At 28.0% G+C, this 27,374-nt stretch overlaps 2 protein-coding genes and 1 long non-coding RNA gene across 4 annotated transcripts; 2 read left to right on the top strand and 1 right to left on the bottom strand.

The window, feature by feature from the left end:
- Positions 1–473: 473 nt before the first annotated feature.
- On the top strand, positions 474–1,769 carry LOC136075894 (uncharacterized). Its single transcript, XM_065789336.1, has one exon. The coding sequence runs from the start codon at positions 474–476 to the stop codon at positions 1,767–1,769; it is 1,296 nt and encodes a 431-aa protein (XP_065645408.1).
- A 9,253-nt stretch (positions 1,770–11,022) lies between these two features.
- On the bottom strand, positions 11,023–11,925 carry LOC136075893 (uncharacterized). The gene has a single exon (XM_065789335.1). The coding sequence runs from the start codon at positions 11,923–11,925 to the stop codon at positions 11,023–11,025; it is 903 nt and encodes a 300-aa protein (XP_065645407.1).
- A 4,739-nt stretch (positions 11,926–16,664) lies between these two features.
- On the top strand, positions 16,665–22,936 carry LOC136076411 (uncharacterized). 2 transcript variants are annotated; one of them, XR_010636248.1, is made up of 4 exons: positions 16,665–16,849; positions 21,072–21,640; positions 22,166–22,333; positions 22,561–22,936. It is a non-coding gene; the product is annotated as an uncharacterized LOC136076411 (long non-coding RNA). The 2 variants fall into 2 exon arrangements; XR_010636249.1 differs by lacking the exon at positions 16,665–16,849 and adding an exon at positions 16,885–16,973.
- The last annotated feature ends 4,438 nt before the right edge of the window (positions 22,937–27,374 follow it).

Here is a 27,374-nt window from a genome sequence, read left to right as displayed (position 1 = left end):
AATTTTTTTATATTGATCTTTTATGCAAAGCTGCATATTCTTGGTTTGTAAAAATGATTGCAATAAATTAAAAAGAAAAAAAGAAAGATATTTATAAAAAAATAATAATAATAGCAGAAAAATTTCATTGCAAAGTTAATCGCAAAATTTTTTAAATAAACTTACTTAAATTAAATTTTTATACAGATATATATATATATATATATATATATATATATATATATATATATATATATATATATATTATTTGTCTAACGGAAACTTGGTGTAAGCGTGGTGAAAAAAATGCCCAATTTGAACTAATTAATTACTCATCAGTTCATCAACCACGTGGTTTTGGTGTTGGTGGGGGTGTATGTATTTTTGTTCACAACTCAATTAGTTATAGTTTACGTCACGATCTCTGTGTAAATGAAAAAGATTGTGAGTCATTATGCATTGAAATAATAAATAAAACCACAAAAAAAATAATTATGAATGCCACATATAGACCTCCATCTTCTAGCTTAAAAAAATTTAAAACTCATCTTAAACCATTCTTAACAAATATTAACAAAACCCGAAGTCATGCCTACTTAGTTGGGGATTTTAACATAGACCTAATAAACCATGCTTCAAATAATAATGTTAACAATTTTATTAATACTCTTCTTCAAAATAATTTAATTCCGTCAATAAACAAGCCAATGAGAGTGACTAACAACTCTTCTACACTTCTTGATAATATAATAACTAATAACCATCTTAATAACCGTCTTTACACAGGCATAATCAAAACTGACTTATCAGATCATTTCCCAACATTTCTAGTTACTAGCAATATATTATTTAACAGTATTCCTTCTCAATCCATTATATTTAGGCGACAGATCAATGAAAACTCGGTAAAAAAATTTCAAAATCTTTTAAAAGACAACGTTGATTGGAATTTGGTATTGCAGTCACATGACGTTAACAACGCATATGATTTATTTTTAAATCAATTCTGCAAGCAATATGATAAAGCATTTCCTGAAAAAAAAATAACTGTAAAAACCAAAACTGTTTTAACTCCATGGATGTCTAACGGGTTACTAAAATCTTCAAAAAGAAAACAAAAGTTATATGATAAGTACTTGAAAAAAAAAACTTATAAAAACGAAATGACATATAAAAATTATAAAAATATATTTGAAAAAACAAAAAGGAACTCAAAAAAGCTTTATTATGCAAAGCTATTGAGCAAAGCCACCGGAAACACTAAACAAACATGGAGTGTAATTAAAGAAATAATAGGAAAAAATATTTATGCGAGAAACATTCTGCCAAAAAAAATAACAATTGATAAAAACACAATTTATGATAAATCAATTATTGCTGATAAACTAAACAGCTTCTTTACTAATACTGGTCCGAATTTGGCATTACAAATTCCTTTGAATTCAACACCATTTGAATCTTATTTAAAAAATTACGATAAAGTCATGGATGAACCTAATTTAAAACTAATTGAATTGCAAACCGCCTTTTTTTGCCTTAAAACTAACAAAAGTGCTGGATTTGATAAAATTAACGTTAATGTTGTAAAATCAGTATATAATATAATAGAACCCTCGTTATTTCACATATTTAATCTTTCACTTAAAACAGGTATAGTCCCTGAAAAGCTAAAAATTGCACGAATCACGCCGATATTTAAGTCCGGAGATGACTCAAATATTTCTAATTATAGGCCAATATCTATTTTACCTTGTTTTTCAAAATTACTTGAGAGGATAATGTACAATTGACTTTTTAATCACTTATCAGAAAACGACATGCTGTATTCAAAACAATTTGGTTTCAAAAAAAAAAATTCAACGGAGCATGCAGTGATTGAACTAGTAAATCAAATATCAAGTGCATTCAGTTGTAACTACTTTACCTTTTTTTTTTTTTTTTTTTGTAATTCACCTCCCCAACGCCGAGAAGACCACTACAGATGAGGAGGCTACTTAATAGTGGTTATAACCCTCTCTCAACTCTATAACTCCGAAACACGAACCTTGACGAACAAGGCCGCTGCGCGGAGAAACAAGTTGAGCGCGGTACCACCAGGGATGTGGTGGGAATCGAACTCGGAACCTCTCGCTTATGAAACGAGCGCTCTACCACTACACCACTACTGCGTTTGTTTAGTGGGCGTTACAGTTACCTTACGTTACGTTACGTTACCTTAGGAGTTTTCATTCATACGTTACGTTTCCTTGGGAGTTTTCATTGATCTGTCAAAAGCTTTCGATACCGTTAATCATAATATACTAATAAAAAAACTTGAACACTATGGTATAAAAAATAACAATTTACTTTGGTTCAAAAGTTATTTGGCCGATAGAAAACATTTCCGACTGCCGTAACTTGTGGGGTTCCCCAGGGCTCTATTTTAGGACCACTGTTGTTCCTAGTGTATATTAATGATTTAAATTTAGCAACAGACCCATTAAATTGTATTCTTTTTGCAGATGACTCCAATCTTTTTTACTCCCAGAGTGATATTAATACACTATTTGAAACAACAAACGAACAATTATTGAAAGTTAATGAGTGGTTCAAAAGTAATAAACTTTCTCTAAATGTGGATAAAACCAAATTTATTTTGTTCCACAAAGTTAATAAATCAAAAAATATTCCCATCAAATTGCCTAATCTAATAATCAATAACACTAACATTAAAAGAGAAAACCCAGTAAACTTTCTAGGCGTAATCTTAGATGAACATTTTCGTTGGAGTTTACATATAAAAAGTATTGAAAATAAAATATCAAAAAGTTTAGCAATGATATATAGGGCTAAACCATTTTTAAGCAGTAGTTCTTTGAAAAGTTTATATTTCTCTTTTATTCATTGTTATTTAACTTACTGCAATATTGCATGGGCAAGTACAAACCATACAAAATTAAAAAAATTGTACTGTAAACAAAAACACGCGTGCAGAATAATTTTTGGAGCTAATAGAACGCTACCTTGTGAGCCTCTTCTGCGTATACTTGGAGCATTAAATATATATAAAATCAACTTACACCAAGTTTTAATGTTCATGTATAAAACAAATTTAGGATTATCTCCTAAAATATTTCAATCCTATTTTGACAAAATAGTTCATAAATATCCAACAAAATTTTCAAGTAACAACTTTGTTGTCCCAAAATATAATTCAAAACTAACTTCATATTCAGTTCTTTATCGTGGACCCTACTTGTGGAAAATGTTTCCCAAAATTGTAAATACACATAAAACTAGTATAGAGCAGTTTAAAAATGAATCAAAACAGGCATTCTTACTTATGGATTTTAATATATCCGATTTTAAATGTTTTTTTTAATTAAAACTCAAATACATAAAATAATTAATACAAAATTATGTCACTGAGTGTATCAACATTTTTTTTATTATTATCTTAATTATGGTATTACCTCTATGACGTTTGCTAATTTATTTACGTTATTTCTATGAAGTTGACTAATTTATTTTTTTTATTTCTATGGTGTATATTAATTTATTTACTTTTTATTTTTAAATCTTACTTTAAATTTTTAATTTTTAAATAAATGATTATATCTTATTTTTTCTTATTCTGAAAAAATGATCTTACTCTTTCCTTAAAGTTTTATTCTTTAAGTTTTTCTTTAAATGACAAGGAAGTGTGATCTATTTTACTTTTTTATTTTTGTTTTTTTTTATAAATAGTTTGTTAACTATAGATATTTAAATATTACGGTTTTTGTAAACACGTGAGAATAGGGCTCGGTGATAAGGCTAAATTAGTCTTCTACTTGCCCTGCCAATATTTATTTTTATTTATGTGCTTCGAAACTGCATGTATTATTTAACGGCAAAAAAAAAAAAAAAAAAAAAAAAAAAAAAAAAAATATATATATATATATATATATATATATTATTTATGGCGCACTCTGTATCTCACTTACATTCGCCCCCATCTTGAGTTTGCTGTACAAGCCTGGTCACCGCATTTAAAATCAGACATTGCCATTCTCGAGCAAGTCCAACATCGAGCAACAAAAACAATATCGACTATTAAACTCATGACTTATGAAGATCGACTCCAACGGCTCGGTTTAACAACTCTTGAAGAACGCCGCAAAAGAGCAGATCTTATCTAGCAATTCAAAATCACTCGTAAACTCGAGCTTGTTAGTTTTGTCGTACCGCAAAAAATTTCAAAAAGTAAAGATAAGTATATTCTAAGAGGTCATAACCATAAACTAGAACGTCAGATGGTAAAAAACTGCGAGGAGCGGTATAACTTTATTTCAAATAGAATTGTCGCCCCATGGAATGCGCTTTCACAAGAAGCGTTGAACGCTCAATCCATCAACGCTTTCAAAAACAACATAAGAAAGTAACTTTATAGATACAATTGCTGCTTTGTCTGTAGCTTCTGTATCTCCATGTTCGTCAGCATAGAGGGGCCTGGTGTAGCACCTCTTCATCAAATTATAAATAGATTATTGTATTTGTATTTGATCACTGAATAATAATAAGAATAATAATAATTTAGGGAATCTGCGAAAAAAAAATTTTTTTGCAGTTTTATACCCAAAAATGCTAAATCTTGTTTGATTTTTTTTTTTTTAGGTATTATAGTTTGGAAAAGTAAATATATATAAAAGTTATTATACCAAAATTTGTATTAAAGTTTATATCAATATTATATTAATGTATCAATATTATTTTAATGTTGGGGAGATGCGGGCGCATCGATAGCCGTAGCAGTATTTTGTAAACTGCAAACAACCCGATGTAGATATGAAAACTTATTAACTACTAAACTTAACTAGAACAATCTGTCCTTAAGTAAAAACAAATGTTTTAATAAAAAAAGTTGATGAACATGATATATTTCAACATTACAACAACCCTTGCAATAGATCAATGCACCCCATTCAATGGGGTACTATGATTTCCGACTTGAGGCGCTTTGATCTTACATGAGTAACATTATTTACATGTTTAATACTGCTATACCTAAGGGCTACAAATGCTTTAGCTGAAGGGTATTAGTGTATATTATATAATACATCTAAAAAAAGTAAAATTATAAAAAAAGTATATATCATGACAACCAAATACACACTAGTGTATAAAGTTTTTATTAGGATAAATTTTCATCAGAAGAATGACCAAAATTCTATCCATGAAATTAAGCCTGTTACATACTATTAACATAAATATGTGTATAGTTTTACAAAACTTGAAGTTAGACGGTAGGACAGTTTTTATGAACTCGACGATTTTAAAAAATGGAAGAATTGAAGTGTCTAAGAATTTGTATTAAATTTTGTGTAAAAAATGAAATAAAGGGTAACAAAGTGTGGGAAATGTTACAAAAAGCCTATGTTGAGTCTGCTATAAAAAAACACGTGTTTGCGAGTGGTATAAGCGTTTCCGAGTCACAATAAGAGAAGTTGCTGATGAAGTTGGCATATCAATTGGCTCATTTCATAACATTTTTTCAAATGTTTTGGGCATAAAACGAGTGGTAGCAAAATTCATTCCAAAACTGATGAACTTCGACCAAAAAAGCAATTACATGAACATCGCTAAGGAGCTGCTAAATGACGTCAACGACGATCCAAGTTTGCTTAAAAGGGTCATAACTGGTGATGAAACATAGGTGTACGGTTATGACGTCGAAATCAAAGCATAATTATTGCAATGGAAGCACCCTGAATCACCAAGACCGAAAAAAAGCAAGTCAAGTTTGATCAAATGGTAAAAGTATTGCTTACTGTTTTCTTCGACTATAATGGCGTAATTCATCAGGAGTTCTTATCACAAGGTCGTACGGTTAATAAGGAGTATTACCTTGAAGTTACGCGACGTTTTCGTGAAGCAATCCGAAAAAAACGTCCAGATTTATAGCAATACAATTCATGGCTTTTGCACAACGATAATGCACCTGCTCACTCGTCGTTACTTGTTCGTAATTTTTTGACCAAAAACAACACCGTAGTCATTCATTAACCTCCATATTCACTAGATTTGGCTCCGTGTGACTTTTTCTTACTCACAAAAATGAAGAAAACCTTATAAGACTGACCTTTCACAAGCCTAGATGACATTAAAAGCGCATTGCTAAATGAATTAAAGGCTATCCCAAATATTGAGTTTGATAAGTGTTTCAAGGATTGGCAGAAGCACTTGCAAAAGTGCATAGTATTAAATGGGGACTACTTTAAAGGAGCCAACATTAATGCAGACGAATAAATAAATATTTTTTCGAAAAAACGAAAATTTCCGGTGTTTTTTGAACACACCTCGTATTTATAAGATTCATACAAAACTTTTATTTAAACAAAAGTTTACAAGATCATCTTTTTTTATTATCATCATTTGTCAAAGTCAAGTTGTGCTGCTTTTACTTGACATTGTTTTTTATTCCTAAGCAAGTAAATTTTAAATTCTCCCCTTTTTTAATCTTTTGTGATAAGTTTCTTTTGTTCTTTGGTTTGTTTTAGGGTTTTCTTTTCTTCTGACAAACAACTTTCATTTCTGATTGGAGTATTATGTTTTCTATCATCTTCTCTATTTTTATCAATCTGATACGTAATAATTTTGTATATATATTTTCTTTTTTCTTTTTTTTTCACAATAATAAATGTACTACGAACATAACTGTATCAATATGATATACATTACTTTGACAATAGGATTTGATTTGTATAGTATTGATAAGTTTAATAAAGTGTGTCTAAAGTAAACATGCTAAAAAAACTTTCGAGGCTTCGAAAAACTTATCGTTTTTTAAAATGCAACCTCCACAAAAAAAAAAAAAAAATGTTGGTTTTTCATTTTAAAATAAAGTTTTAAAACAAAGCTTTCAAAACGCATTTAAACATATTAAGTTATTAATACTAATTATTTAAATAACAGGCAACAATGTGTTATTATAAACGGTATCACTAATACGGAGTTATTAAAAATCAAATGCGGTGTCCCCCAGGGATCTATTCTTGCACCTTTATTATTCCTTATCTACATTAACGATCTTCCTAAAGCCTCTACAAATCTCGATTGTATAATGTTTGCAGATGATACCAATCTGTTCTATTCATCTACCTCTATCAATGACCTCTTTGATAAAGTCAACTTTGAACTTCAACATCTTAAAACATGGTTCAGTGCTAACAAGTTATCATTAAACGCGCAAAAAACTAAATATATTTTATTTCACTCAAAGAAACAGAAGAACAAACTACCATCAATTCTACCGGCACTAAGTATTGACTACAAAAAAATTGAAAGAACCCAAACAATTAAATTTCTTGGTGTGATTATTGACGAAAATGTTTTATGGACAGCTCATATAAATGCCATCAACACTAAAATATCTAAAAGTATTGGTATACTTTTTAAAGCTAGACCATTTTTATCGCAAAAAAATCTAAAACTTCTTTACTTTTCCTTTATACATAGTTATCTCACATATGCCAACATAGCCTGGGGAAGCACACACAAGACAAAATTAATACCTCTTTATCGACGACAAAAACATGCTTCTAGAATAATACATCATAAAAACAAACTGACACACGCTAAACCCCTATTAAAAGAAATGAAAGCACTAAACATTTACCAATTTAATATCTACGCTAACATTTTGTTCATGCTTAAATACAAACTAGGATTAGTTCCAAGCCGATTCACAGGAAACTTCTTTCAATCTAATATCAACAAATTTAACACAAGAGCAACTGGTAACTTTATTTTACCCCTGAAAAAAAAAAAAAGTTCTCAATTTTCTATTTCTTATCGTGGCCCATATTTATTCAACAAATTAATTCCGAATTATACCTCGATTTCTCTCCCAGGCAATATAACTTCTTTAAAGTCGAAACTCAAAAATCATGTTCTTAATATGGATAATTACCTAGAAATGTTCTAGTTCTGATGGTAAATCAAAATTTACGCTCAAATTAAAATAATCAGCAATCAAATACATATGGAAAATGTAAATTTTTGTTTAACAAATAAAGCTTGTATTATTATTATAAACCTCAACACTAACACAAAACATAGTTCAATTAAAAAGAAAAGAAAAAAAAGTTTGCAATAATAACATGTAAAACATTTCTTTAATGAGAATCACATTGTTTATATGTGTGCTTTACGCAATACCTCAAGGTTCTCGATGATAAGACTAATCTCAGTCTTCTACGAGTTCCCTACAACAACAAAACCCTTCTTATCAAGTCAGAGCATACCTAATTATTGCTTCCTATACTTAACGGTATTTTGTAAAATGTATTTTTTTTTTGTTTAGGAAGTACAGTTTCTTTATAATATTGCAGTGTAAAAAATTTGTAATTAATATGTAGTTGTGAAAATTTAAAGAAAAAAAAAAAAAAAAAAAAAAAATTTAAAAAATTTTTTTTTTTTTTTTTTTTTTTTGCTGTTTAAAAATATACATTCCGTAATTTACTAACATAATATAAATATAGCAGGGGCGAGAAGAAGACAAATATGTCTTATCACCAAGCCCCTTTATAAATTCCGTAAATATAAAGTTTAATTTTAAAATAAGAAACTTCGTTAAATTTATAAAATAAACAAATGTACAAAAGTGGTAAAATAATAAATAAAACATCTATTAATAAAAAAATAAAAAAAAATAAAAAGTGAAAAATTAGGTAGAAGCGCTATAGGCTTAGCAAAAAACAAAAACAATAAAAATATATATATTAGGATATAAATAAATTTAACTCAGTCTTTTTCTAAAATTAATATACTTTTCATGTATTTGATAGATAAATCATAATGTAATTTCAGAAATAGTTTTGTGGTAAATCATTCTTTATTAATAGCTGTCTTAGTTTTGTCTTAAACTCATTAAGCATTGTTAGAGTTTTAAGTTCAGTTGAAAGTATTTTATTCCATGCCTTTGGTCCTCTTATTGAAATTGAAAAATCAGTTGCTGCATAATAACTTTTGGGCTGTATATATCTGTTATTTGAATATCTAGTTAGATATTTGTTTTCCTTTATTTTGAATAACGGGTTAAATACTTTTGGAATGATACTTTTTTAATTTTGAACATAAAAATTAGGAGATGATAAATATTTATTTGGTAGATATTTAGTATATTTAAGTTAATAAATAAGGGTCGAGAGGGTGTATAGCGGCTTTTATTGGATATAATTCTAATAGCATGTTTTTGCATATTAAAGAGTTTTTTCAATTTATTTTTATTGGTACTACACCATGCAATGCTAGCGTAATTAAGATAGGAATGAATAAAGGAGAAATATAAGAGTTTTAAACAACTTAGATTTAAAAGTGGTTTTGCCCTATATAGCATGCCGATGTTCCTTGATATTTTACCTTCAATATATTTTATCTGACATCTCCAAGTTACATTTTCGTCCAGGAGTACGCCTAGAAATTTTAATGATACCTCTCTTTTTATTTCATAATTGTTAATACAAAGATTTGGAAGTTTTAATGGAATTTTGTCTCTTTCATGATAGCGATGGAAAAAAGTATATTTTGTTTTTATTACATTTAGAGATAATTTGTTTGCTCTAAACCATTTAGAAAGATATTGAAGTTTTATGTTTACAGTTTTAAATAAGATTTTTATGTCATTGTGAGCATAAAATAGATTAGTATTATCTGCAAACAAGATTGAGTCTAATATATTACAAGATTTACTTAAGTCGTTGATATATATTAGAAATAAGAGCGGTCCTAATATAGAGCCTTGAGGTACTCCACAAGTTATATTCATATTGTTAGTTTTACTGCAATTATGAGAAATGTATTGCTGTCTATTTGACAGGTAGCTTTTAAACCATTTAAAGTTCGAGTGTTTAATACCATAGTTTTTAAGTTTGGTTAATAAAATATTATGATTTACAGTGTCAAAAGCCTTACTGAGATCAATAAACAGGCCTAAAGTATATTTATTTTCATCAAAAGATTTCAGAATATCGTGAACAAGATAGGCAATTGCCTGATCAGTGGAGTGACCGTTTTTGAGTCCGAATTGTTTATTATAAAGGATGTTATTAATATCTAAGAAATGGTACAATCTTTTATACATAATATGTTCTAGTATTTTTGAAAAACATGGTAGTATTGAAATAGGTCTGTAATTTGCGACACAAGTTGCATCTCCAGATTTTAGAACTGGTGTCACCCTGGCCACTTTTAGTTTGTCAGGAAAGATACCTTGTTCTAAAGAAAGACTGAAAATGTGCAAAAGCGGAGTTTTTAAATAAAATATTGATTTAATTATTATATTGCTACTTACATCATCAACTCCATTACCTTTATTTGATTTTAATAAATTTACAGCTTCAAGTAGTTCTTGTTCAGATAACTTATTATTTTCCATGAGATCATTATTAGAGGTCAAATATGACTCGAAGCTAGTTTTGCTGTTTTTTACTTTGGAAGCCAAACTCGGGCCTGTATTAACAAACTCATGATTGAAAGAATTAGAAATTAACGTTTCATTAGTAATTTCACAATTATTTATAATGAGTTTTTTGGGAAGTTCAGTAGCGCTTATGTTTTTTTTTCCTATCACCTCTTTCATTATGCGCCACATTTTTTGTGCATCATTTTTGCAGTTATGTAATTGGTTGGTATAATACTGTCTTTTCGAATACTTTATAACTGTCTCGAAAAGATGTTTGTAATTTTTATATTTTGTTTCATTTTTATAAGTTCTTTTTTTTATAAATTTTTCGTACAAACGTTTTTTTTTTTGTGATGACTTTATTATTCCCGCCGTTATCCAGGGATTCTGATGGGTTTTGGTTTTGATTAATTTACTAATAATTGGGAAAGCTTCATTATGGTAGTCTTGAAATATGCAATGAAAAATATTATAAGCTTCCTGAGCATTTTTAGTTTTTAAAATAGTTTCCCAGTTTGTTTTGGATAACAGATTCATAAAAGTCATAGTGGATGTGTCATTAATTATTCGCTTTTTAATTTCTTTTTTTTCTGATATTTTATTGATGCTTTTTTGTGAAATTATAAAAACCGGAAAGTGGTCTGATATATTAGTGACAAAATTACGGTCTTAACTTTTATGTTTTTGAAATTGTTTATTATGATTTGATTGATCAGTGTAGCACTATTTTTTGTTATGCGAGTTGGTTTATTAATTGTTGGAATAAAACCATTTTGAAATATAATATTAGTAAGATTTCTGACGTTTTTATTATTTTCATAATCGAGAAAATCTAAATTGAGATCGCCTACACAATAAATTAGCTTGCCATAAGTATCTTTTTTTGTAATTAAACCTTTAAAGTGTTTGCTAAATGCTTTTATATTACCTGAAGGCGGTCTATATATGACGTGCAGAATTACGTTTTTGCTGGCATCGTTTAAGACCTCAACGGTTAGTAACTCAAAATCCTTTGTTATTGAGCACATTTCTTTACGCAGTTTAAAATCTAAAGAGTTATGTATGAAAATGCACACTCCACCTCCTATTTTTTCAGATCCTCTTATTTGATGAATATCTTTATAATTATTAAGTTGAAAGTTAGAGTTATTTTCGATTTCTTTATTCCTGCACCATGTTTTTGTTAGACATATAATTTGAAATTTTATTTTAACGCTAAACAAAAATTCTTTAAATTTATCAAAGTTTTTTTGTATACTCCTTATATTTAGATGCAGAATGGATAGTGCATTAACATCAATGTTGCCAATGAGCGTTGAAATGTTCGAGTTGTAATAATAAGGGCTTATATTTTCCTCTCCATCCCCATCCTTTAAAAAACTAATGTTTAATTCAGGGTTATTTTCGAAAAGTATATTTTTGTTTCTTAGGAAAGCTTTAAGTTTATTTATGTCATTATTATTGCCATTATTATTGGATGTGTAATTTTTTGCATTAAAATTAGATAATAAATTAGTTTCCATATTAAAATAAGAATTTAAACAATAAAATAACAAATAAAAAACATTTACTTTTCTTTGGTCCATTCGCGAATGATTAGTTTATCGTACGATATAACCGCATATTTTCCGCATTCTCGTTCTTTTTTCAGTTGTTCTCGAAGCTCGTTTCTTATAATTGTAGTTTCGGCGCAGTAGTCTTCGTTTATGTAAATATTTTTTCCTTTTAAATTTTTCGCCTGTTTTAAAATTTCTACTTTGTCTTTATAGTTTAGTAGCTTAACAACTATTGGGCGAGTTTTGTGTGTGTTTCTAAATCCTGTCCTGTGAGCCCTCTCGATTTGTATACTTTTTAAACCAAGTGTATCTTCAAACATCTTTTGTTTCTTAGATTCGCTTACATTCCAATTTTCGTTTTCGCTTTCTTTCAGGCCTTCTAATCTGAGGTTGTTCCTTCGTGAACGATCTTCGATTTCTCTAAGCTTATTCTTTATTTTCAGTATTTCGCTATTGTCTTTAATTTTATTGCTTAACTCTTTTGTTTTTTTCTTTACAACTTCAAATTTATTCGAAATAATCTCATCGTTAGTTTGGATAGATTTCATAATATCACTGCAATCAGATACAAGTGATATAACTTTTTTATTCGTTTCATCTAAATCCATTGCAATGTTATTAATTTTATATGAGTTTTTGCTTACGACTTTTTCATTCATATCTAGCCGCTCAGTAAGAATTTTCATATTTGCTGCAGTTATAGATGCGAATACTTTTTCGTGATCTTTCAAAAGCTTCCTCGTTTCTTCTAAAATATCTTTTTTTTGTTTCTCTAGTAAATCTGAAATCATCTTAATATCCATTTTAATTTAATTTTTTATTATTTTTATTATTTTATTTTAATTTTTTATTATTTTTATTATAATTAGAAAAAGTAAGTAGAAGTCTAAAAGATGAAAAGTAGTTTCTTTTAAAAAAAATAAAATTTAATAACAGGGCAACGTAAATTTGCATCTGTTCGTGGTAGTTATGCAAAAATGTTCGTGGTAGTTATGCAAAATTGCTAATAGAAACTAATATAAATATATATAAAGGACTTTCATTTCATAAATGATGTTTTGTGACACCAGGGTTCAGCTGCTAGGTAAGCAATTTGCAGTTATTGCAAATCTACAGGTCAGATGAATAGCCAGTAAAAAAATAACTTTTCTGAACTACATCATATATAGACATATCTGCAACCACTAAACCGTTAATTATTTTAAACTGATTTTTTATCAGGAGCTCCCTGCATTTTGTCTCTTTTTATAATTTAGGAGAGAAACTATATAAATTTTATATTTAAGCTATACAAGGAGATATGTTTATAATCAAGAAATGTAAATGTAATGTAAAATGTTAAAAAAAATTTTCTTCCAGATGTTCCTCTTCTTGATATTTTTATTTTGCAAAACTTACAAATTGCTTTAAACGTTTATGTATTATCTAAATCAAAACAGTTTATTAGACAATAAGTCGCTTCGCTCATTGTTGATTTACTACTTCTTTCATTTTATATAATTTCTAACTATTTTTCCTAAAACATAGTTTGAATCTTAGACTTTAGAAATAAAATTATATAAAAAAATAAATCAATAATCAGTAAACAAGCATAGCATTAGGCAAACAAGTGAGCAATAAAATTGATCATTAACATTAGATTTTTAAAAAACTAGGTTTTTGCGTATGTCTTTTAATCATGTTATCGCAGTATTCGTTTCATATTAGTTTAAATATATACTTCTTAGTTAGGTGCTAAATATGTAGTTAATGATACCGAGAGTAAAAACAACAACTATAAATAAGAAAAATCTTGTATGTAAGATATATCTTGTAAGAAAGGAATGAGGCGTGAACTTCCTTTCAAATGCTCTTCCGCGGTGCTCTGTGATAAGATTGTAAGGACTTCTTGGAGCACCTAAAATAATAATAAAAATAATAATAAAAAAATCCTAATTTACCTATTAGTAAAAAGTTAATAACAAAAAAAAAGTACAAGCACAAATTTAGGGCCGATGACGATGCATCGGTATCGGCCGGTACAAACCGGTATAGATTATTTTGTCAGTCTTTTAATCATGTTATCACAGTATTCGTTTCATATTAGTTTAAATATATACTTCTTAATTAGATGCTAAATATGTAGTTAATAATACCGAGAGAAAAAACAACAGTTATAAACAAGAAACATCTTGTTTCAAGAATTATCTCTAAAATATAATTAAGCAAAAATAATGTAAGCTAACTTTTTTTTACATGTCTAGTTTCGTGGTGCTAGATCTCGATTATTAAAAAATTCTCTAATATTAAAAGAGCTCTAATATTACTTGTGCTTCAATCATAAACAAGACATCTTACAACTGAACCTGTTTTATGTAGATGAATCATAGCATTATTTACTATCTTTGCTAAATTGGTTGAACACATAGTAGTATTACTGTAAAAATATGTAATTAGTAGTTTTCATTTTGTTGATAACCCGCTGACCATCAATACAAGTACTTGGTTTACTGGTTAGCTATTAGATTGAATTTCAATGATCTTGCCATTGTTTTTGTCACAATCAAGATGTTGCTTTAAAAAAATTCAATCAAAAACAAGGCTACAGTTTCGTTTCAATTTTTTCATGGTATCTACTCGCATTTTTAGTATAGCCATAACTTTATTGAAAAAACGTTAATTTAATGTTTCTTGAAAAATCTTAAAAGATTTTTCAAGAAACATTAAAATAACGCTTTTTTAGAAGGTAATAAAAAAACTTTTCTAAATATTTTAAAAGCTTGTGGACTGCAATACATGTTTCTCAAAGCTAAAATTTTATCTTTAACAGTCCAAGGCTTTCCTTGTTTAACGCGACTATTCTTACTTAATTGACTTTTTATATAAATTATAATATGTTCAAAATTGTTAAATAAATTAATAATATGTTTTATTGATTCATCGCATTTTTTTAACATCTCGTGCTTTATCTTTAGGTTCTTGAGTTTTTTTAAGTCAACAAATCTCAACTTGAGATAAGAAATACTTATTTTTAAATGTTTTGACAGTTGTATTATTTGTACTACAAATTTTAACATTATTTATTTCATTTAATTCAACTTTATAATTGATTTCATTTTTTTGTAGAAGTAAACTTTCATTTACAGGATAAAATGAAGTCAAGCAGACTTCATTTTTTACTGTAAATGAAGTCAGCTTGTTGGCTGTTTTCTCTTTAAATTCAACGTAGAAGGTTGATTTGGAAAGTTAAAAATTGTTGGTACAGCAGTTACAAGTGCTCTTTTATCACCATTATTGGCAAGATAGTATTGGGAAGAATCAAGATGTTCACTACAAATAGTTAAGATTAAGTTTTTCACATAATTTTGTATGGAGATCTTGACGACGACAATTATGAAACCAAACCTTGCATCTAGATAAAAGGTTAAACCTAATTAATTTAGTGGAATTATTTACATCATACTGTGTATAAATTTTTTTTTATTTTACAAAATTTGAATTAAAACATTGTTTTGAAAGTTTCTTTAAATTCTTGATATACTAGTTATTTAATAAATTTGATTCGATTCATAATTTTGTTACTTATCTTTTGGAAACTGAAAAAAAGATATATCATTTACAACATTCTTTCCGAGCTTGTTTACACAACTAATGGCCGAGCAAAAGGCTGTCATGTTTAATAGTATTTATAGATAAAGCAACTTGGTTGTTTAAAAGCAAAATCAAATAATATTACAATTTATAATATAATTAGTCAACAACAAGGTGTATAATAAATTTATGTTATTTAAAAGTTTATATGCGAAAAATTGATAAAGCAAAATTTTCCTTTGTTCTTTTTTCTTCAATAGTACAGTCTGGTTTTTATCTTTGTTCTTTTTTTCTTTAATAGTACAGTCTGGTTTTTATCTTTGTTCTTAAAACGTTGCATTTAATTAACTTTTTATAAATGATTTAAATAAATATTTTATCAAAAATTTTATATTATTCAATTCATGTCAAGTGAACTGAATAGAGTGAAACAGAATAGAGTAAAAGTTTTTAAATTTTCACACTATTATCCTTCATTCTTCTTAAAATCACCTCTTGGTATGCGAAGCGAGTTATGATGCACTTTAGTGACCTGAATTCGTTTTCGCGGCCTCTGTATGGCAATTAGCCGGAGGCTATAAACCACAATACCAATTGATGTCTAGTGAAAGACAAGATTATAAAAAAACCTTTACAACAATATAAAAAGCAATTGCCTGTTGCTATTATTAAACCGTACGACACGAATGCAAGAAAACCAATATTTGTATACTCCTGATAGGATGGCAAGGTTTCGTTGCACGAAGTGTTTTTACATGTTCATCACCGTTGACGTTAATGTAGTTTAGTTTGATTTTAAGTTTGGGCAATTATTTTAAATAAAATAGATTTCTTATATAGATAGAATTCTTGAAGTAAATAGAAGTTACGTGAACGTAATAACAATAATAATAACAACTTTACGCATAATTTACAATAATAATAACAACCTTACACATATAATAACAATTACATAACTAGCATATTACAATAATAATGACAACTTACGCAACTTTACAATAATAATAACAACTTTACGCATCACGTTACGGTCGAAACATGTTTCCATAGCGTAAAATTAGGTGACGTAATGTTTTTTTTCTAATGAATAATTAAATATTTCAGATGCGAAAAGCATTGTTAAATTATTTTTATTATGCGAATATTTAATTATAGCCATACCAAATTTATTACAAATTTAGTGTTGAAAGTTTGGGAAACATGAATTTGATAATATTTATACAATTTATATATAGATTATGATGCTAAAATGGAATTTGCGATTTAAAGAAATTTATCAAGAATGTGGAGGAATGAAATGAGTAAACCATCTTGTAAAAAAGTATTTTTGTTTATTATTTTTTGTTTATTTACCATAGGATGGCATAAGATTTATTACTAAACTGAATTTTTAGTGTGTATCATCCATAAAATATCTGCAGAGTTTTCATTATTCAAATTTATTGGTAAATTCATTATTCAATTTTATTGGTATTTAAAAAACGAATTGTTTTGATAGTTAGTGCGTGAGATTTTAAATTGATCAAACCTTAGATTGTTATATATAGAAAGGTCTTTAATTAAGTATTTTAATGGTGAAAAAATTGTAAAAATTGAGCAATTCTACTAAAAGGTATACCATTATTTTGAGCCTCGAATTTTTATTGAAGAAACTGTAATCAAATTTTGAGTTTTTTTTTTACTTAAAATGTCATAACTTTGTAAATTTTTATCGAAATATATACAACTTGGTATTAAAAGAAAGGTCTCACAAAGGGCAATGTATATATGCAAAGGGTGTAGAAAGGTGCGCCCTTTCTACACCCTTTGCATATAGGGATGCTTACAAAACCCTTTAATATGTTGAAAAATGTAGATTTTTTTAAAGAAAATATATTTTTATTATATTATATTTATATATTATATTATATATAGTTATATTATAATATTATATTACAATAATTTAAATTTTTTATTCGTATTTTTATATATGTTCTAGCATTACCATCAAATATGATTTGGATTCATTAGGACACATAGGTTGATAGGCTAGAAAATCTTTTAAGATCATTATTCAAATTAAAGATCATTATCTTCATATTTAAATGCATGCAATTTAGCATCAATAGAAAGATTTCCATGATAAACATGTTAAGAAAGCACAAGAGTGTAATACTTGGCAGCTTTCCACCACTCACACTTGGCCTATGTGTGAGTGGTGGAGAGCTTAAATATGATTTTTATAAAAAAAAAGAACATTGAAATAAAACACAAATTTTACATACAAAAAACAAACTCTTAACTATATGCAAAAAGACTATATACAAATATCAACTTCACAAATATACATACAAATATATATATATATATATATATATATATATATATATATATATATATGCATATATATATATATATATGCATATATATATACAACCCTCGGAATTAGGGTCAGCATTCGGCAATGCCGACCTAACTGCCGACCTGAAAGTATTTGAGATCAGCAAAAAATTGCCGACCTCGTTTCTGTGTTTTATGGTTAGACCTTTGTGTCATATAATTTTTGCTGACCTGATACCGACCTCAAAAAGATTGAGGTCGGAAAATTATTGCCAACCTCATTTTCCCTAATTCTGAGGGTTGTATATATATTAGGGTGTCCCTAAAAACAACTTTTTTGAAAAAAATCTGCTCCCACCCCTTAAATGTGTTCTATATAATACGAAAACACTAGGTTTAAATTTTTTTTGAAAAAAACATATTTATAGAGGTCCCCCAAGACCCTTTAATATTTAACGGGTCCCTAATATTTTCAAAAAAAAAGTTTCTCAAAAATAGGTCAACCTGGTACTCAAATGAAGCGCAATTATATAAAAATTTCAAAAATAATATTCATTTTGAAAAATAAATTTGAAGTTTAAACTTATTTATCACAATTATCATGAAAAATTCACTTATTTCATTTTTTGCTAAAAAACAAGATTTTTACGTAGTAAAACCTAAAATAACTATATTATTTTAAAATGAATGTTATTTTTGAAATTTTTATATAATTTCGCTTCATTTGAGTACCAGGTTAACCTATTTTCGAGAAACTTTTTTTTTTTAAATATTAGGGACCCGTTAAATATTAAAGGGTTTTGGGGGACCTCTAAAAATATTTTTTATTCAACAAAATTTTAAACCTAGTGTTTTTGTATTATATAGAACACATTTAAAGGGTGGGAGCAGATTTTTTTCAAAAAAGTTGTTTTTAGAACCACCTTAATATATATATATATATATATATATATATATATATATATATATATATATATATATATATATATATATATATATATATATATATATACATATATACACATATATACATACATATATACACATATACATATATACAACTTCATAAATATATACATACATATTTACATATACCTATTAATAGGTGTATACAGATTCACTAATAAGTGAATCAACATACGCTTATTATTAAGTATATGTATAGTTATTGATAATTACATCCCTGATTCCCCTGCCAGGAAGTTTATATTTAAAATGATAAACTGCCCATATACAGTAGGCCCCTTTTGATTTAGACCCAGGATGGCTTAGGTGCCAAACCAAGAAATCACTCCTTGACAAGCATATATTTTATAAAAAGACTTAAAGGTTCTTAAAATGAAAATGAAAAACAAAAATATAAACGTAGTAAATAACTTACAGTGGCTGTAAGTTATTTACTACGTTTATTCTCTATCAACATATTTATACATAATTTTTTGTCTGAATTAATTTCTGTTGACATAAAATATGGGATATATTTTGAGAAAATATGTTGTATTTTGAGAAAATAAGTCATATTTTGAGAAATATGTGTGACATATTTTCTCTTTCTTTTTTGCAATCAATTAAGTATTGTGAAATTATTTAGGGAAGGGGTTCGTTTAAAAAAAAAAAAAGTAGTTTTGAACAGCAAATATATATCTTGCTGAATTTTTATACTAAAATAAGCCTGAAATAAAGAAGATTTAGTAAAATTGGTTAACTGCATCCGAATACTCCCCAACAATATGGACACAATAATTCATAGATTTTTTATTGAAAATCCTAAAAAACAATTGATATTTTCAACTATTTATCTTCTGCTATAATATTATATATAAATATATATAAATATATAAAAATATATATATATACATATATATATATATATGTTTTTTTTTTCTTAGCGATGTTAAGATCCCACTACACAGTATTTTATAATTTTAGCGGGTTTTTTTTGTTTTTGAATTTGTATTCAATGGCTGATGATTGCCGTATAGGCATGAAACTTAAAGTACCATAGAAAAAGTTGTTTTTTCTTCATTAATATATATGTATATCGCTCTATTTGAAGTATCTTTTTAATATTGAGCACTCTTTTACGACTATGAGTTTTGTTTTATTATTATAATACAAAACAGCCTCAAATATCAATATATATATATATATATATATATATATATATATATATATATATATATATATATATATATATATATATATATATATATATATATATATATATATATGCAGGGTGTTAGCTAGGAATATATTTTGTACCACAGTTTTGCAATATTGGGAATACTTATTTTTATTGTTGTACAAAATTTTTAAAATCAATGTATTAAAATAGTAATTGATAATTTTTATTAAAATTTCCCTATTACTATTTTTATTACGATTTTTTTGGAAAGATTGAATTTTGGGAATTCTTTACCCATTAGGAACTCTGCTGTAAAAGCAGTTAACCGCAATTGTAAACTAATAGATTTTTAGAAACAAATTAGTTAAAGAAAATAAAGTGTTTTAAGTTTAAACTTTTCGTTATATTTAATTTTAAGTTTTAGTTTCATTAGTTTATAAACTTTTATTGATGTAAATAATTTATTAATAAGATATTTTGTTTATTGTCAATTCAATTCAATATAACATAAAGTTTTAATGATGTTCTTTAATTTATGAATATAAATTATAATCACGAATATGTTATCAGTATCTGATAAAACTCTTTATTGTTTAAAAACATTATTAAAGTTCATAAAATAAATAAGAAAAAATTTATTAACAGTTATTAAAACAACCAAAAACCAACTGTAAGAAGTAACCAAACTATAAGAAAATAAACAAATATTATGTTACGTTTTATGAAAAAATAATTTTTTTTTTAATAAAGTTTAGTTCTTATTTGAAAAAAAGTGATAAAAATGATTTTTCAAATAGGAACTTAGATTTTATTTGCTAAAACTGTCTCCATGATTTTTAACGCGTAAAGAAGATAACTTTATTTTCAATGTGGTACTTAGCAATATAACTTCTAACAATACAAAATATATTTGCTGAGTTGAGTCACTTTGAAATGCATTTTTGTTATGCAGTGAAATCTCGTAACAAGGCCTGATGCGGCACCATTGGGCTAGCTAACACCCTGATATATATTTTTATATATGTGTGTGTGTGTTATTATATAATAACAACATACGATGGTTATTAAAAAGTAAAGTTTAATGGTGTATTATTTTTAGAAAGTCTCTGAGGATGACATAACTGTAGCTAAACATTACCACGGTATTAAAAATGAATTCAGCAAACATTGTGCAGACTTTAATATAGCCGTTAATTGTCAGCAACATACTTGATCTAGACTAAAAATTCATCATCAAGCCATCTGCACAGATGATATAAAAGATAATAAAGTAGGCATAGCTCTCCTATGCAAAATTGGTGAGTTTTATAAAGTAATCTCTGATACATATTACTGTCTTGGAGGCTCAATAAAGAATCTCTATAGGTACTCCTAAAGCACTAGCTTAAAGAACCTTTAAAGGATTCTTAGGAACTATTTTACGTTCTTCTAAGAGCCAAACTTTAAAGCTCCTTATAAGAACCCTTGCTCTTTGAAGATTCTCTACAGGTGGTTTTTTGATACATTGGTTAAAAGTCAGAATGCATGAATTGGAAGGCAGAATATGTTGCCATACAAATTTGTTATATAAAATAGTGGAAATTGTTGGCATTTGTAAAAGCAAATTAGGGGAACCAGGAACGGGATGTAAGAACAAAGAAGATTGTTTTGAAAATTACCTAGCTTGTGGTACGTCTTTTAGCATGCTAAATTAATTTTTTTGAACTATTTTTCTTGAACAATGAATATTATTATAATACTCATTGTTCTAGAAAAATAGTCTGCAGGGATGACTCATAAAGGACTCCAATTTTAAAAGTCACAGAACCACTACTTTTTCTTGATCTCTGATGACAAGAAGTTCTAATATTGTTAAGATCCTTGCAGACAACTTTGAGGAAAAATTTCATGAGATTTCATAAATGGGAACCTTATATTTTCCAGCCAGGAGTCCTAGAATCCTTTGCCATTATTTTAAATAAGGACCTAAAAATGTTAGTTCCTGTACCCTAAATGTACCCTAAATTTTACCATAGTAGTCTATTAGCTTCTCAACATATTTGAAGCTTGTGGACACCAAAAACCAAGAATAGGTTTTGGTTTTGTAACTTTCAAAGTTGGAGCCCTTTTTGGGACTTTGCATACCTGGTATTATATAATAATAAGATATAATGGTTGTTAAAAATAAAAGTGTAAATATTACATTTATTTTAGAAAAAGTCTCAGAGGGTAATGAAACTGTAACTTTCAACAAACTTCAACCAGACTTTAATATGGTGATTGACTGTCAGAAATATAGGTGATCTACACTATCAAAAGATTCATCTGATATAAAAGATATTTAAATATTCATGTTATACTCATCTTTCCTCTGCAACATTGGTAAGTATGTAACTAATATTTTCTTAATAATTTGTATTCTATTATACATCACTTATCCTAGGCTCCAATTTTGTTTTATCAAAGCAGACTCCAGTTGAATATTGGCCTTAGTTTATTAATACTAAAAGCTTTACAGCAAGTTCAAATTTTTACAATGTTTTAATTATTATTGTCACATTGAGGCTCTGAAGCCCTGGTTATATAATCATTTCATTGTTTAATTATAGATGATTCTTCATCCGCAACTCTTGTGCAGTTCCGTTGTGGCTATACTTTAACGAAATTTATTATGTTACTTATTTTAAGCAACGAAGAATGGAATTATGAAAAATATTTTGTGTTACAGGTTGTGCACCAGGACAAAATTTTGTTTTAATTTTTATACCTGAAAATGATGAAATTACATGGGGCTGCGAATCAAGTTTTTTTATTAATTGTTTTTAAAATATTTTTCTTTATCTGCTGTATAAAATATGTAACTGTTATATAGTTTTGTTTTGGTTTTTATTATTAGGCGTAGGCAATGTAGTTACTAATTTGATATAAGAACTTTTGATATATATAAATATTTACTAAATGAAATTCGAAATAAACAATACTTGTTAAGGGGTTATTCTTAGTAATTTAAATAGTTTTAAAGATTAGAGAAGGTAAAGATTTTTTTAATATAGTTTTGTTTTAAATAGTTTTTTGAAATTTTTATATCAGTATTGCAAATATCAATTCTTCGATATCATTGATAGAAATATCTTCAATAAATTTTATAAATTATTATTTTTATTTGCATTTTTATTGGTACATCTTGTTTTTAAAATAATATTTACAATTTTTTGAATATTTTTGTCTTGTTTTTGATAGATGGAGTTTGAATATGAATATATTGCATCTTGTGGAAAGATTCTTCAATCATAAGATATTCTCTTTGTGAAAAAGTTGTTTCTGATTTTTCACAAGGGATATTTTAAACTTAGTTTAATATCTCTTGTGATTTTCATGTTGCGTCATCTTTTAGTAGTTAAAAAATATTCGATATTTCTTGGATATTTTAAACATTAAATAAGGCCTATTCTTTTTCACACGACAAACCCTCTACATTCTCAGTTTTGCGGCTTTCTGTTTAATACTATCGATTTTAGCAGTAAGTAGTTAAGGGGTCGTCCATAAAGTACGTACGCCAAAAATTTCGAAAAATTGACCCCCTCCCCCACCCCCTGTTGCCATGCGTACTTTTTAGCCCCTCCCCCGTTGAAAAGTACGTACGCTTTTGAAATACCCCCCCCCCCCCTCTTTTCACTTCATGAGTTAAACACAACATTATTTTAGAAATTTAAATATTAGGAATCGTCCATATAATACGCCGGGAATGAATAAAAATAATAAGTCATCAAAAAGTGGTGATATTCTTTATATTTCGAAACGTTCCATTTGATTAAAATAATTGCTCAATACTTTTCAAAAACAATATGAAGTATAAAAAGAATTTTGGAATTTCTTCATATTTTAATTTTTAATTAGTTAGCGCGATGACTGTGTTGTTAAGGGTAACAACTTTAAAAGCTAAAGTTTTAAAGTATTGTTAAACTTTAAATATTAATTTTTGAAATTGTTATTTAAAAAGTATTTTTTACAATTTTATAAATTTTATTTTGTAAAAAATATTTTATAATGAAAATAAGATACTATAAATTATTTCAAAACTAAACAAACAACCCCCGTTTGCATTTATTGTACCTTGTAAATTTAAGTTGTGCTTTAAATAGTTAGTTAAAAATTAGTTTGAAGGCGGAATTATTAAAATGAATAATAATGAAAAGTACAAAATTATTTACCAACAAGTAGCAAAAGCTATGCCACAAAAAAGTAAACAGGAACAACAGAAAGAAGCTAATCGATTGTGGTATAAAGTTAAGCATAAAGAATTGACGTATGAATCAGTTTTAAAAGAACTCACACGAAAAACAATGGAAAGCAAAAGTCAGTTGATGATGTTTGGTCTAATGTTAAAACATCAAAGAATCAATCTATTGCAGTGAAGCTTCCTCTCATAAACGAAATATCAGATGAGGGACCAGAAGCTTTGTTAACATCCGATGAAGCAGACAAAATAGATTTTATAATCGATGAAACACTAGCTACTTATTCTAAATTTGATATTCAAAAAAGTGAAAAACCACAAACAAAAGTACCAATTGATCAGTCGCAAAAACCTCATACTCCCCAACAAGAGAAAATTCAAACTGAAATTTTGCAGTTAAAAGAGCAGCTGTTAACATTGGAAAATGTGCGCCGTGCAGGGTTGATAACTGACGAACTTAAAATAAAATCAATTTTTGTTGAAAAGCAAATAAAAATAAAACAAACCCGTCTTAAAAAAATGAAACGCGAGGCAATCCGTCAAAGACAACGGAGAGCAAGTTTGAAACGAACACTTAATGATATTGTTGATGACACGCCCCACTTAAAATCAAAACTTTCTAAATTCAACAGAGAAAAAAATGGTAGACCAGCCGTAATTGAAGATCAGCCAGATCTTCTTAATGCCATCGTTAACATTGCATCAATAGGAGCCGCTGCTAGCGATAGACGAAGATCGCAGGAGTTACGTTCATGTAAGACACTTGATGACTTAAATAAAAGTCTACTAAAACTGGGTTATTGTTTATCGCGATCTGCAACTTATTTAAGACTGATGTCTAAGCGATCAAACACTCTTGAGGGAATACGTCACATTAAGACAGTTCCTGTGAAATTGATCTGGACTGCTAATACAGCCCGTGATAGGCATGTCGATGCTGGATTTACATTTGCGTGCATGCAATACATGGATGAAATTTGTTCAATGTTTGGTCCAGATTCATGCTTTTATTTAAGTCTAGACGACAAAGCCAAAGTACCATTAGGATTAGCAGCTGCAACAAAACAATCACCAATTTTGATGCATCTTGATTATCAAGTACGTTTGCCAGATCATGATTTTTTAGTGGCTTCCAGACATAAACTTATACCGTCTGTTTATGCAGCTTGTATTATTGATCCAAACAAATTTGCTGACGCAATGTCATATTCTGGACCAACGGATATTGCTATTAGATCTATGAAGCATGATAGCAGCACTGCTTTTACTCATGGCCGTGATTTGGAGCGTCTTGTTTCAATTGAAAATTTTAAGCTTCACATTTGTACTCCAGAAGGTCAGGTAAAACCTATATTTGTTGTTGCATGTGATGGAGGCCCTGATGAAAATCTAAGGTTTCCCAAACCAAGATTTATAAAATGGGATTTGGATGTCTATCTAACAGGAACTCATGCACCTCATTATTCAGCATATAACAGGGTTGAACGGCGTATGGCTCCACTGAGTCGAGAGTTAGCAGGATTGGTATTGCCACATGATCATTTTGGGACACATCTAAATGCATCTGGAAAAACAATTGACGTTGATTTAGAAAAAAAAAATTTTGCTAAAGCTGCAGAAACTCTAGCTGAGGTATGGTCTGATATAGTAATTGGTAACTATTCTGTTTGTGCTGAATATGTTGAACCTTCCTAACTGTCACCAATAACAGAGCAACATTCAAAATGGATTGAAAATCACGTAAGACAAAGTCAGTATTTTTTAATGATCGTTAAGTGTGATGTTCCGAGTTGCTGTAAATCTTGGCGAAGTTCCTGGAAAAAATATTTTCCTCAACGTTTTTTACCAGGTCCAGTCGTAATGTCTCATGCTGCTGAAGGAATTTTTATTCCTGAGCCAAAGGTAGCACGAAGTATTCCTAAACCTTACTTTTCTTCTCTAGCGCAGCGCTTGGGATATATAGGTTCAAAAATTTCGATGGAAGCTTCCTTTGATTTGTACTGCCCATCAATTTCACAACAAAAAATTGATCAAAGAACTTGCAAAACCTGCAAAATTTATCACGCTTCTAAAGCAAGTGTTAAGCGTCACAAATGCGTGTTTAGAAACATAATCAACACTACCTCTGAGGAAAATATTAAAGAAGACGATGAATACAATGATACTCAGTTAACAATAAATGAAAGTAATTCTGATCAAATTCATGTCATCGAAAACATATTTGATTGGGTGAAATCACCCTTTGATTTAGATCACCAACAATTTAAATTAATTGATTGATGAAGACTATATTATTAATTTTGTTTATACAATATTAAAACGATGTTTTGAAACCTATAAAGATAACAGTTTTTTTTTTAGTTTGTGATTACTTAAAAAATTTTTATCACCCTGCCCTTAACCACAATCTATACTTTAAAGGTACCAAACAAACACTCTTGCCAGTTTGTTGATTTAAAAGTTTCCTGTTTGCCAGCAAAAGTGCTTAAAGATCAACTGCACAAATTTTTCAACAAGTTTTTTGTTTCATTTTGTGTAAACGATCTTTTAAATGATTGCAAAGTAATACACTCACTGTCACCTTGATGTTCAAATTTTCAAACACTAAATTGATTGCTTTCATTTTTTTAGCTCAAATACTTTTCAAAAATTTATAATCTCCAGTTTTCTCAAGCTTCTTTGTTTATTATATTTATCAAAAAAATTACCCTAGATAAGATGATGCAATTTTGTAACGTGACATTTTTTATATTTAAGAAATAATAACTATGTTCTCATACACAAAAAATTTTCGTATTTATATAAGATTGAGCACAAATTTGTTTTCCTCGCGGTAATTAATCTCATACTTTAATTGCGATACAACAACATAGGTGGAGGGTATGCAAAAAACTGTGAAAAAACTATCCAGGCTGGATATAGTCAAAACAATTGTTTTGACCGTCGCAAGCAAATCTTTTTGAATATTGCAAGAAAATACAATAATTGTGGATTATCATTAAAATTTTCCCTATTCCTAAATAACTAATAAACGTAACCAAGTATGTGAGATGTTACATTTATAAAACGCTTCAAACGTAACTATGAGGTGCCACTTAAACGTTCCTGCCTGTTTATTTGAAACTAAAAACCCACAACATTTTTACCAGACCCATTAAAACTTATTACGTTTTAATTGTTAAATTT

This window comes from Hydra vulgaris, chromosome 02 (genome assembly GCF_038396675.1).
Source record: "Hydra vulgaris chromosome 02, alternate assembly HydraT2T_AEP".
In the NCBI taxonomy this organism is placed as follows: domain Eukaryota; kingdom Metazoa; phylum Cnidaria; class Hydrozoa; order Anthoathecata; family Hydridae; genus Hydra; species Hydra vulgaris.
The sequence above is the reverse complement of the archived record's forward strand: the minus strand, read 5'-3'. Positions and strand labels throughout refer to the sequence as shown.